Source organism: Sceloporus undulatus, chromosome 1 (genome assembly GCF_019175285.1).
Source record: "Sceloporus undulatus isolate JIND9_A2432 ecotype Alabama chromosome 1, SceUnd_v1.1, whole genome shotgun sequence".
NCBI classification, from domain to species: Eukaryota; Metazoa; Chordata; class Lepidosauria; order Squamata; family Phrynosomatidae; genus Sceloporus; species Sceloporus undulatus.
Window position 1 is genome coordinate 315,559,097 of NC_056522.1, and position 13,120 is coordinate 315,572,216.

The following is a 13,120-nucleotide window of genomic DNA, read 5'->3' on the forward strand; positions in this document are numbered from 1 at the left end:
GGCCCGGCGAGGCCTTGGGACCGGCCTCAGCCCGGTCCTGCCGCCGATTGCCGCCGGGGCCTTTGGGGGGGCAATTGTCTATAGAAGCCTCAGAAACATGCATTTATATTAACATTTTTTAAAAAATCTGCAAATTTTTTCACGTGTCCTCCATTTTGTTTTAAAAAAGTGTCTTCCATTTGAAATTTTTGTCCTACATTTGTCCTGGTTTATTTATATATTTAATTTTTTTTTAAAAAAAATAATTATTTATTTTTTGGATTCGGCCCCCCAGTTGTCTGAGGGACAGCAACCTGGCCCCCAGTTCAAAAAGGTTGCCTACCTCTGCTCTTAACAATAGCTACAAGTTGCATGTAACTGACATTTTAAAAAATTGCAAGAGGGGAGGCTGTTACTGCAATTAATAATTTACAGAAACGTCATCCATGGAAAAAATAAAGACCTTGCATTTAACTAATAAATATTGGTCACAATTCACCAACAAAGGCATAACAACAATACCAATAGATAGATTAGGAGTTTGGCAGTATTTGGGTGTGTGTGTGTTGTTGGTTTTTTTTACTATGTATATCAAAATTTATCATATTAAGTGCCTAGTGTTGACAGATTACTGGTGGCAAAATTTGGAAATTGAGGGTTATAATAGAAGGGAACATTCATGACAATCCTGGCTGAAAGATTAAAAAATGTATTAAATGATTGGATTCATGAAGACCAAAATGGTTTTTTGCCTAGAAGACAGATGAGAAACAACATAAGAAACATAATTAATCTGATTGAGTACCATGAAAAAAATCTGGATAAAAACTTGCTATTAATCTTTTTAGACGCAGAAAAGACTTTTGATAAGGTGAATTGGCAGTGTATGATCAAAGTCTTAAAAGAAGTGGACACTGGTGAAAATTTTCTAAATTGGATTAAAAAAAATACACAAAGCAAGAGGCCAAAATAGTTATAAATGGGGGAAAGACAGATACATTCCCTATTGGTGTCAGGCGGGGGTGTCCCCTGTCTCCTCTACTATTTTTGATAGTAATTGAAACCCTCCTTGTGCAAGTAAGAGAAGAGAAACAAATAGAAGGGGTAAAGGTTAAAGGATCGGAATACAAAACAAAGGCCTTTGCTGATGACTTACTTATTTCACTGAGCAATCCAGGGGAAAGCCTTAATCCTTTATTGACAAAATTAAAAGAGTATGGCGTATATTCAGGATTTCAAATCAACAGATAAAACAAAGATGTTGGCTATGAATATTTTCGAAGATGAGAAAGAGAAAATAAAAAATAAATCAGACTTTCAAATGGTGAAGAAGGTAAAGTATCTTGGAATCTGGCTTACAACAAAAAACACAGAATTATTCAAAAATAACTATGAAAAAGCATGACCAGAAATTAAAAAAAAGATATAATGAAATGGAATAAATTGGAGCTTTCTTGGTTCCGACGGATGTCGGTTATCAAAATGATGGTGCTCCCTAAGATGTTATTCTTATTTCAAAATTTACCAATTATAACAAATGATGCTCTCTTTTTAAAATGGAACAAAGACATGACTAAATTCATCTGGAAAGGGAAAAAACCTAGGATTAAAATTAAGCTACTTCAAGATATAAAAGAAAGATGAGGCCTCGCGTTACCCGATTTAAAGTTATACTCTTATGCCGCTACTCTAACTTGGAAGCTAGATTGGATAAGATTAAAAAAGAGCAAGACAATAAATTTGGAAGGTGCAGGATTGATTTATGGTCTACATGGATATTTGTTTTATGAAAAAGACAAAGTAAATAAAGAATTTAATAACCATTTTATAAGAAAATCAATTTATCATGTGTGGAAGAAAATAAGAAAGAGGTGGTTCCCCCAAATCCCTCTATGGGTATCCATAAATGAAGCTCTCTTTAAAAATGAAAAGCTGTCATGCGAAAAATGGCCAACATATGAAGGCCTAATCAAATTTGAAAATAATCAAAGAAGATTAAAAACAGAAGAAGAACTATTCCAGGAGGGGTATATCTGTAATTGGTTCCTATACAGAAGAATAAAAGAGAGATTCGATCAAGATAAGAGAGTGAGTGGGATAGGGAAAGGCAAATTAGAATTTGAAAAGATTATTAAGCAAGAAGGAACCTGAGAGATTTCAAAAATTTACCAACTGCTACTGAAACAAGAACTGGAAGAGGAAAGCATAAAAAATTGTATGAGCAGGTGGGCTCAAGATTTAGGCCAAAACATTCAACTCTCACAGTGCATTTGCCTGTGCAAGAATAACCTATGCAAGACTTTGGAAAAATACAGAATTACCAACATTAGAGCGATGGCTTATTAAACTGTATGAAACGGCTGAAATGGACAGATTGAAAGCATGGATGAAGGACAAAACAGAAGAAGAAGCCTCACAATGTTGGGAAAACTTCTATAAATTCTTGAAATCCAAATGGCAATGTATACAATGAAGACTATATGTTATATTATGTAATAATGGGTTCTGTCTGTTATCTTCAAGTGTACTGTATGTACAAACGAAATCTATGATTATATAAAAAGAGATAATAAGACCTATTATAGGAGATCGTAGTAGACCTCTCATATTTGGTAAGGGCAAGAGATAAAGGAGGTAGCAAATTTGAAAAAGGAGAAACAAGCTCAGTAAATTATCAAAGATAATAACTAAAGGTTACAAACAAACGCAGGAAAAATTGGTCAAAAGAGGAGCTAGACGGTAACAAGTATTAGTGAATTTACAGAATAGGATTACTCAAGGGGGGAAAAAAAGATGATGAGCTGGGAATTGAAAAATATATCTATAAGGTTCAATAGAGAATACGTAATCATAAGCAAACAAGCAGTAACCTAGATAGAAAAGTTTACAAACTAGAGAAAAGATGAAGATACCAATTACATTGATTCTTATTTTTAAGATTAACAGGTGCATACGCAATAAGCAAGTAAGTTCTAAAAGGAGGGAAGTTTTATTTTAGAAAAAGAAGTAAGTATAAAGTCTAAGCTTGTTTATGGTAAAGAACATATTAATGCAAACATTGTAACATTTGTTTTAGAAAGTGCATATTGTAAACATGTATGTAAAAGTGGTTATATACTTTAAAAATAAAATTAAAAAACTCTCACAGTGGGAAAAGAATTGGACAAGAAGATTAAAATATACAAAAAATTATGCCTTACAAAAGAATCTTGTCAAAATGCAATACAGATGTCATTTAACACCGGAAATAATATCAAAAATGTCAAAGAATTGCCAAAATAAATGCTGGAAGTGTAAGGAAGAAAAGGGAATCTGGGTCTACTGTTGGTGGAAATGCAAAAAGGTCAACCAGTTCTGGGTGGAAATACATCAGAGGATGCAAAAAGTTTTCAAAATGAATATTATGAAAGATCCAAAGATGTACCTTTTAAATATGGTGGAAGATAATGAGCTTGAAAGGAAACACGGGAAATTAATATTTTATATGATCTGTGCAGCCAGGATATTTTTGGCCTCCATGTGGAAAACAGACCAGACTCCTGATATAAATACATGGACACTGAAAATGTACGAATACATGGAAGTAGATAAATTAACTGGATGGTTAAATAAAAGCCCAACAAATAAATTTAAGAAGGACTGGAACCATGGTTAAACTACATGAAAGAAGAAGGAACCTACTCTACTATCATCTACAATTAAACTATGTAGAAAAGAAGATAGGGGGAAAAGAAAAATCATTTGACTTGATATCAGTATATAATAATTGAAATTAAAAGAAGATGATTGAACGTGAACTAATCATTGAAAAGATGTTTAAAATAAATTGGAAGTAAAGATGTATACTTATAAAGAACAAATGTTTTAGTAAAAATACTAAGGGAAAGAGAAAGCGACAATGTACTATACTGTAAATACGATCTTGATAGAAATCCGAGGAAGGATGATAATAGAAAACTCTAATAACTACGAAATGTAATAGATGTACTCAAAATATATTTTTAAAATGTCAAAACTTAATAAAAATATAATAATAATAATAATAAATAATAGAAGGGAACATTAAATCATACAGTTCTGATGTGGTATTGTCTCAGGAGAGGAGTACATTCTCCTATAACTGAGGAGGGAAGAGGTTTAATTTACAGTGCGCCCACGCCATGCGCAGATGCATTTTACGTGGCTTCCATCTTACGTGGAAACTGCTTGGGGAGGAAAGCAAATGATGCCCCACATGCATGCGCCCTATTATTTCCTATGGGGATCGCACATAGGCGGATTTTCCCTTACGCAGGGGGATCTGTGTAAGGAGAGAGCCCACTGTACCTTTAAATCAGGGCTGGGGTACCTGTGACCCTTCAGGCAATGTTAGACAACATCTCCCATGCATGACCATGTTGGTCTAGGGCTGATGGAAGTCAGAAACCAAGAACATTAGATGCTCCAAACCTGTTTTAAATGAATACATTTTCAAAATGTGAAACTTTTTATGTTGCAGATAATTGATACCAGCCAAGTACTGGAAGGGATCAACTTGTCTAAAAGAAAAGAGCTTCAGTGGCCAGATGAAATGATAAGGTTAAAAGCTGGAAGGAACAGCTGGAAAGATTGGAGTCCTCAGGAAGGCATGGAAGGCCATGTAAGTTTCAAGTCCACAGTAGACTCTGGGAAGAGGCTCTTTGGTTTTAAAGATCATGTTGAATATACAGCACAGGAGTGCATATGCTTCATGTTTAAAAATAAACAAAAGCACTAAGAAGATCCCAATTAACAAAGCACTTGAAGTCCCACCCATTGACCAACTACTTTTCAGCTAGCTCCAAATACTTTGGTTTCGTGACACATTTTGAAGCTAGCTTGTATCCAAAAGCTATAGAAACTTATCCAGGAAAAGAAAAGAGACCTATTAGGCCATTCTAAATGCAGTACAAGTTCCCTACAACCTGCCACAGCAGGTCCTAGCAAAACTACAAGTCCCACTAGTGGATGCCCCAGTTTCAGCTCTGGTCTCATCCTTGGTATATGCTAGAGATGACAAGGGTGCCCTAAAAATACTCAAGGAAAAAAGAGCAGATACTGCTGTGAAGAGATCATACAAAACATCCTCCTCTCCATTAGAGCAGCATCAACAATTGCAATGTTCTCGAGAGTTATCTTAGTCTGGGCGAAGGATCTAATTGCGGAGGTCCCTACAGGGAATACTAAATTGAGATAGGGCAAATAGGAACAAATTTCTCAAGGTGGCTTCTTTTTCAGCAGATGCCACCCTGAACACTGTGCAATAAGGAACACTGGTGACACAATGGTTAAATGCCGGTACTGCAGCCAAAACATTACGAGCCTTCTTTCCTTTTGTAAATTGGTAAAATGAGCACCCCACTTGACGGGGGCAATGAAACACATTGTAAACCGCTTAGAGAGTGCTTAACACTATAAAGCGGTATAGAAAAGTAACTGCTATTATTATTGCTGTTTAGCGCCAGAGTGCAAACTGCTGCCCTCCCAGTTAGAAGGTAGATCTTGTTGAGGAACTGGATGGTCAATGCACACTCAGAGCAAAACCTTACATTCTCCCCCTCTACAGGAGGCAAACTCTTTGGGGAGTCACTACACTTGGTAGTAGTAGAGACCAGAGACAAGATGAAAGCACTGCCTTTTTCATTCAAAAAGATGACTGAAGGCTATTGCTTTCAAGGATATAGGGCCAGATATGGCTCCTTTTGTGGCAGAGATGGAAGATATGACAAGCAGGGACACTTTCAATTAGCAACGAGAAGATTTGATCATCCAAGGGCAGATATGTCACCCAGATCTGGCGTGGCTCAACCTACACGTGTGGAGATTGAACAGAAAAATTACTGACCAACGGCATTGACCATAAAATGGTAGACACACATTAACAGGAGAATCTATGAATATACCTATAGGGCATTTGTCAGATGGAATAAAAGGAAGGGTATAAACTATTCACAGTGTGTACCCTGTTATGATTTTTACAGGAAAGGTTGGATAAAGGACTCTGCCCAAATACTCTAAGGATAAAAGGGACAGTAATTGCCTTGGCACTGCTGCTGTTGAAAGCAAAGCAGATATTTACATATCCATATGTCATGAGTTTTCTTAGAGCAGCCACACTGATAAAATGCCCAACAATATGCAGGTACCCAAATTTGGGTTTTTGTGGGTTTTTCGGGCTGTGTGGCCATGTTCTAGCAGAGTTTCTTTCTGACGTTTCGCCAGCATCTGTGGCTGGCATCTTCAGAGAAATTTGGACTTACACATTGTGCTATCAGACTGTTCAAGCCACTGAAGGAGGCTTCCCTGAAATTATAGACATAGAAGGTACTGTTTCTAGTAGCAATCAAATCAGTTAGAAGAATATTGGAACTGGGAGTGCTGTCAGTGAGGAAAGAGTAATGCATTTTCCATCAAGATTTGACAAAACTAAGATTAGATCTTAGTATCTAAGATCAATACTGTACTAAGATTCACTCCCAAGGTCAACACCACCTTCCACAGAGCTCAAGAGACTGTATTCCAATTGTTCTGCCTACATCTGACCAAGGATCACATCACAATGGATTAGGGCCTATACCATTCAGTATTGGGGAGCTCATTGCCAAGGATGGTGGTCGCTCACTCCATTTATAATGGCGCCACCTTTGCTACCTTGTCCACAAATGTACCCATTATAGATATCTGTAGGGCAGCAACATGGGCATCATCCTCCACATTTTGTATGACACTATACTTGGAAGCTATCAGTTCTGTGGAGGCATCCTTCGGGACCCCACATCAGGATGTCTCCATCCCCATCAACAGAAAAAGGAGCATTGGTCTTATCTATGAGATGTTTCTTTTCGGTGATGACCTGAGGAATAAAAGTGGTATGTGGTATCATTGAAGTGGTGGTAATCAGATGATAGTAGTTAGTCTGGTATTATTATTATTATTATTATCATCCTTAATTTATAAAACGCTGTAAATTTACACAGCGCTGTACATACAATCTTTTAGTAAGACGGTTCCCTGCCCTCAGGCTCACAATCTAAGAAGACACGACACAAAAGGAAAAGGGAGTGGTGGTGGGGAATGGGATCAGGTCCAGCAGTTCTCCACCTCCGAGGCCTGGACCAAGGCAGATAGACTGTGGAAGGTTCCACTGCAGGCAGGGAGGACGGTCTAGAGGCAGTTGAAGGTGTTAATGGCTCTCTCGTCCTGTGGAAGGTTCCACTGCAGGCAGAGAGGACGGTCTAGAGGCAGTTGAAGGTGTGACTGGCTCTCTCGTCCTGTGGTAGTTAGTTATATGTTGCATGTCTTCACTCCTTATCCCCCTTTCTTCTGTTAATGTGTTATATGTATTGAAGAATATTGGAAGATTTATATCTTGGTTATAACACAGACTGAGGGATAAGTGGGGGGGGGGGGGGTTGCTCCTCTTGTTGACTGCCTCGAAATCAATTTCCTGCCTACTGGACTTACTTGTTAGGATGTCTCCACCCCATAACTAAAAATAAACTTCTCACAAGTAAGTCCAGTGTTCCTGTTATTCTGTGTTGAGATGGTATATCAGTGAAACCCACTCTGCAGTATGATAGACATACTGTATTGTGAAACATAGAAGCCTAATTTCATTTCCCCTCACCATCAATAGTAGAGTTGTGAACTTCCAGATATTCTCCTACTATATCTCCCACAATCCCTCATGCCTGGTTAGGCTTGGCTGGAGTGGTTGAACTTTCTACACTTTCCCCATCCATTATGCAGAGAGAAGATTAGGATCTGATCATCCAATCTGGATCATTGTTTTATCATGAAATGCTGTATAGCAGAATGATGAAAATTATATTCACCACTTAAAAAAAATCTCCTCTTTTCTTGACTGATGCCTAGGTGATTCACCGTTGGGTGCCTTGCAGCAGAGATCCAGGAAGTAGATCTCACATAGACAAAACCATACTGCTGGTCCAGATTGAAGACAAATATGTTGCTGTGATTGAAACTGGAGTCCTGGAACTAGGGGCTGAAGTATGACGTGCTTTTCATAGTTGACTTCTTGTCCATTTCCAAAAGATTTAAAAATGAGGTGGGAATCTCAAGAGGATGCTTCTGATGCCTCAAGTAATAGGAAAAGACTTGAAAAACAACTCAATGGGTGTGTCAGCCTCTGGCCGAAATAAATAGGAGGGCCTTTTTCTGGTATTTTTCAAATTAGCTGCTGAGGAAAACTTTGTGCATGAAGGGTAAACACAACATATCTTTGTTTTGTATTTTATTTTATGCATTGCAATGCTTTGAAAGAATCCCACATTTTAGTTTTTAAAAGGAACATCTCATTTTTTAAAAATTGTTTTGCCAAAAATGGCCATGTGTTGTCACAGTAATGTAGAATCTGTTTGTTCTTTCCTTTTAAAATTACTGAGTAGCATACAAAGTTTGAGTTCAGTGTAAAGCAGAATTGAGGATTCGTTCATAGTAAGTGTGACCAGACTTAGATTCTTATTCCTTGTGAGTTAAAAAAATCAATGGGGAAAAAAACTGCACTAATTTTTTATGGCAATGCACTAAAAAATCTGAGATCCCTCAGAACATTTATTTATATATATATAATATGTATATAAATATATTAAAAGAAGAAAATACAATTATTTAAATTGCCTTTGGGATTAACCCTCTCCCACTCCATATTCATATTGATGATAGGAAATGTGCCATTGATTCATTTTGTTGTTGTTGTTGTTTAATACATTATATTGCACATCTGTGCATTCATACTATCCTATTCACAATATATGATGGAGTATAAATAATTATAGAATAAAACATCAGATATTTCTGTTCTTCATTTTAAAAAGCGATGGTGCAAAGGTGCAGCAATTTCACAGTTTTATGTAGGCCCAATCACACAATTGTGCTTTTTCTTTTTCTCTCTTTGACTGGTTTCCAATTGGGTGCCAGCAAAAATACATTACTAGCATCCTTTGGAAGAAACTTACTTTTTGTAAGGAAAACTGGATGGGCCCAGTTTTGTTGTTCTTCTTCTTTTTAATGGTATTGTGGCTTTATCTCTGTGTTGGGACTTCTTAGCATATTCAATCAGGTGAAACAACGTGACTTTTTTATTATTAGATCAAAATAGAGAATGCACCGCCTGATGATCATACCATTTCGCCTTTTAGCTCCCTTTAGTCATTATTATTTTTTTGTGACTTGAATTTTATTTTCAGCTATTATATATTCTACAATAACTGTAGTTTTGAGTATAACTGTGAAGATGATTTATGTTACATATCTTAGGTTTTACCGTGTTTGAGGGGTTTTTTAGTGTGTTTTCAGGGAAACAAGTTACTTACACAGCATTGGGACAGGGAGCAGAAGCCACAGCATATTCCATAACTTGCTGCTTCTATGACTTTTTTGCCACAGTCATGAAAAGATGTATATGTAGTGATGGTTTTCTTCATGTAAACTGGAATACAGTCTATAGTTGCAGCTTTTAGAAGCAGCCATCTTCTCTCCTCTTTAATGTTCTCACTATTAAGTTAAAATGATTCATGGGTGATCATGCAAGGGAGGCATTGCAGTTAAATCAAAAACATAGTACATCTAGTGAAGGAGCTGAAATTTTGTATCATTCAAAGAAATTTGAAGTAATAGCCCAGTGCTATTTGGGGGGGGGGACTTTGGACTACGTAAAGTAGCAATAAGTTGAACATTGTTTTATTTTCCCAATACACTGGGTTTCACTGCTGCAAATACGACTTGCCATGCGTGTAAAATCACAAGCTTATTTTGGAAAAGAGGTTACATACATGAATGTAAGAAGATCTTTTAAAATATTGCTTTGCTGAGCTGGAGTGCTGCCTCTGTGCATCAGTTAATCACATGAATGGCTTGATGTCTTCAATTTAGCACCTGACTATTGATGTTTTCATTATTATACAGGCATGAAGTGAAACCAGCTTCTATGTTTTAATAGATCATTCTTTGTTCCCTTCTCGCCTGCCAACTACATATTTGTTCTTTTATCACTTGCATCTTGAGTTTCCCAAGAAACTCACAAGGAAAAGGCAACCATCCTTTTAAGATAATAATGGTTAGTTTCTTACACAATTAAATCTATCATTACCCTTTTTTTAGTTTTGGCTTAAATGAGGCAAGGACTGTCTATATTAGATTACTCTGAAAACAAGGTATTTCGCTTTTCTGACATCATCCTTCTGTGAATCAAATGTTCTCTCTCATTTGGGATTAAAATGTAAAACTTAGAGAGTAAGTGTGTAAGTTCAAGACTTCAGGTATAGGTTTTAGTATTTAACATTTGAATCCATTTATAATTTGGTTGGAAGCATTGATTTTGGATATACCAGTATATAAAATCCATCTAGCTTGCAGCGAATGTCTGCAAGAAGATACGTAAATTCATATGGCAGAAGCCCTTGAACAGTTCCTTAGGACAAAATGCAAGCAGTAGAATTACTATTTGTGAGACCCATTAACCCATCAGTATGGGTTCTACTGTTCAATCGCTCATCCTCAGGTTTCTTAACTTGACCATATCCCATTAATTTGGGAATCAAGCTCTGGGATACTTGGTTTTTGTATGACCACCTACTTAATTGATATAGAGTTTATGCGCAAAACTCATTTGTTTTTATTCACTGTATTAGGTCAGCTTTTAAACCAAAATGAAAAAAAATGCTACACAGCTTTCATTATATGAAGCTACAATATCATCCAGCATTTCTGTGGTTATATTATAATTTGTCCAACAAGATATGCAATCTGTTTTTGAATTCCTAAAACTTCAGAAATCTTTGTTATTCTGTTCTCAATATTGTATGCACCTCATGATCCATTAGTATAGATTAATTTCTCACACTAAGGTTAGTTTCTGCTAATATACATATCTAGGAATACTTTATGGAAATTTGTCTTCGTACAGTTGATATCTTTAAATCTATATTTTATAACCTGACTACAATACTAGAGTTGATCTTTAAATGCAAAAGCTTTGATAACTGCCCAGTTGAATATCCTGGGGAAAGAAATCAGAATCTTTCCTTACCTCATTTTGAAATGCTTTGATTTTGTTACAGAACAAATGATTCTGCACACACCAAATATCAGAGTAGTGAATTGAATCCTTCCTTGTCAACTTGGAAATGGAAAAGTGTTCTCGGTAGGTGACGAGAGAAGCTTTTTAAAATGGGTGCCCATTATAAGAGCACATGGCATGTTTCTGCTTTTAATTCTGTCATGGTTTTACCTCTCAGTCTTGGTGCTGAGGAGCTAATGGTCACAAAAATATGTAATAATACTGAATAGATGTACCTCTGGAATAGTATGGCAGAAGCCAACGAATGGTGCTTTAGGGCAAAATATTACCAAAGCAGACAGTGGAATCCCTAATAATGAGACTAAATAGTAACCCATCAATGTGGGTCTTTCTGTTCAAGCCCTTAAAGAAAGGAAATATCTCAACCAAGTGGAGTAGTATACATAGAAGAAAATTTCAGAGCATATAGAGATACTTCATATAAAGTATGGGGTTAAGCCACCATGGTATTATATACCTGATTTTATTAAGGGAATTCTTTACCTATTATATAGGTTTCTACTTGTCTGGCCTTACTTGGTGTCAAATACCCTTTGCTCTGTGATGCTAGACAGCATAAGAAGTTATAGCAGTATTTAATATGTGCCTTAGTAAAATGATGGTGGGTACATAACACCTTGGTGGGAGCTACTCCCCTTGAATAGTTTTCACCCATTTTTAAAGGCTATTTTTAAGATGGCTGCTCCAAAAAGCTTCATAGGCGAGCACTTTTTAAAAATACATGCTATTTAAATATTTCTACTGTGCATTCACACAACCCAATAAAGTCGCTCTGCTTATGACTTCAACAGATGGAAATCATATAGCTTGAAGGTTAAACTTTGGCATCCTTACGAAACTTAGCCTGACAATGAACTGCTAATGAATAAATAGAGGGTGGAGGGTCAAATTATTGGAACTTGGAAAACGGAATATATATATTTTACATCAACCAGCGTATAGAGATCTTGCCAGGGATAGGGTATGTGTATTTTGTGTGCGTGTGTGCGTGTATCTGCGAGTGTGTTGCTGGAAACAGTCTGTAAATATTGTAGTTGTTTAAAACTGGGAAACCCTGAGGGGATTTGTTTGCAATATATTGCATTGACATGGACAGTATTGACAGTGACGAAACAATGAAATAAAAAAAACTTTTTCATTTTGTTGTCTGTGATTTTCTGTTTACCTTTACTTTCTCACATACAAGAATTTTGAATAAATACATATGTATCCTGCATGTTTCACACTTACTTTATATATGAAGAGTAACATGTAAAATGTCCTGAGGATATATCCTCTGCTCTTGATCCTCAAAGGGCATAAATTGAGAAGCATTCACCTATGTGATTATTTAATTGTTTATTAATTGATTGTTAATATTGCAGTCTCCATTCTGATTAAGGACTGAGCCAAGGTATGAAAAATCTTGAACTATTTCATTATTTTCATGTACTTTAAAGTTATGTAAATAATCTGTGGTCATTATTTTTGTTTTCTTTAAATTCCATTGTAAACCAGCCTTTGCACTTTCTTCCTTGTCTTGCCTCAGTAATCGTTCAAAGTCTTGGCTATTTTGTGCTGGTAGTATGGTATCATCTGCATATCTTAAATTGTTGATATTCCTTAAAGTAGATTCTGTCTCTGTAGAGTGAAGCAGCTCTAATGACATCCCATCTGTTCCTGGTGATTTATTTCCTCCCAAGTGCTTTGAATGCAGCGTCCACATCACTTTCTAAAATTAGAGATTCATTTTCAAATGTTTATTCTCTTTGAATTTGTCATCCTTTCATCTCTTTTATATAGTTCTTCCATGTATTGTTTCCACCATCTTTTTATTTGTATTTGGTCATGTAATAAGTAGAGCAGTGGTCCCCAAAGGTTTTTTGGCCTACTATCTCCTTTGCTCTTGGACAACAAGGATAGTGTGCTCCCTTAACACCTGTTTCTTGATAGTAGGTCTACTGTTTGTGCATCAACCACCTGGCCAGTGGCGTTTACCTCAGCCTTCCCCAGCTATCCTTTTCTTCCTTAGCCCTTCATGTG

General features: G+C 36.4%; 1 protein-coding gene across 1 annotated transcript in view; it reads left to right on the plus strand.

The window, feature by feature from the left end:
• The window catches only part of PCNX1 (pecanex 1), a 145,337-nt gene extending 133,101 nt beyond the window's left edge, over positions 1 to 12,236 (plus strand). The window contains exons 36-37 of the mRNA XM_042459931.1: positions 4,478 to 4,618; positions 7,873 to 12,236. Coding sequence (XP_042315865.1) covers positions 4,478 to 4,618; positions 7,873 to 8,013 — 282 coding nt within the window. The 3' untranslated portion in view covers positions 8,014 to 12,236. The remainder of the gene's footprint in view (positions 1 to 4,477; positions 4,619 to 7,872) is intronic.
• Positions 12,237 to 13,120: the final 884 nt, after the last annotated feature.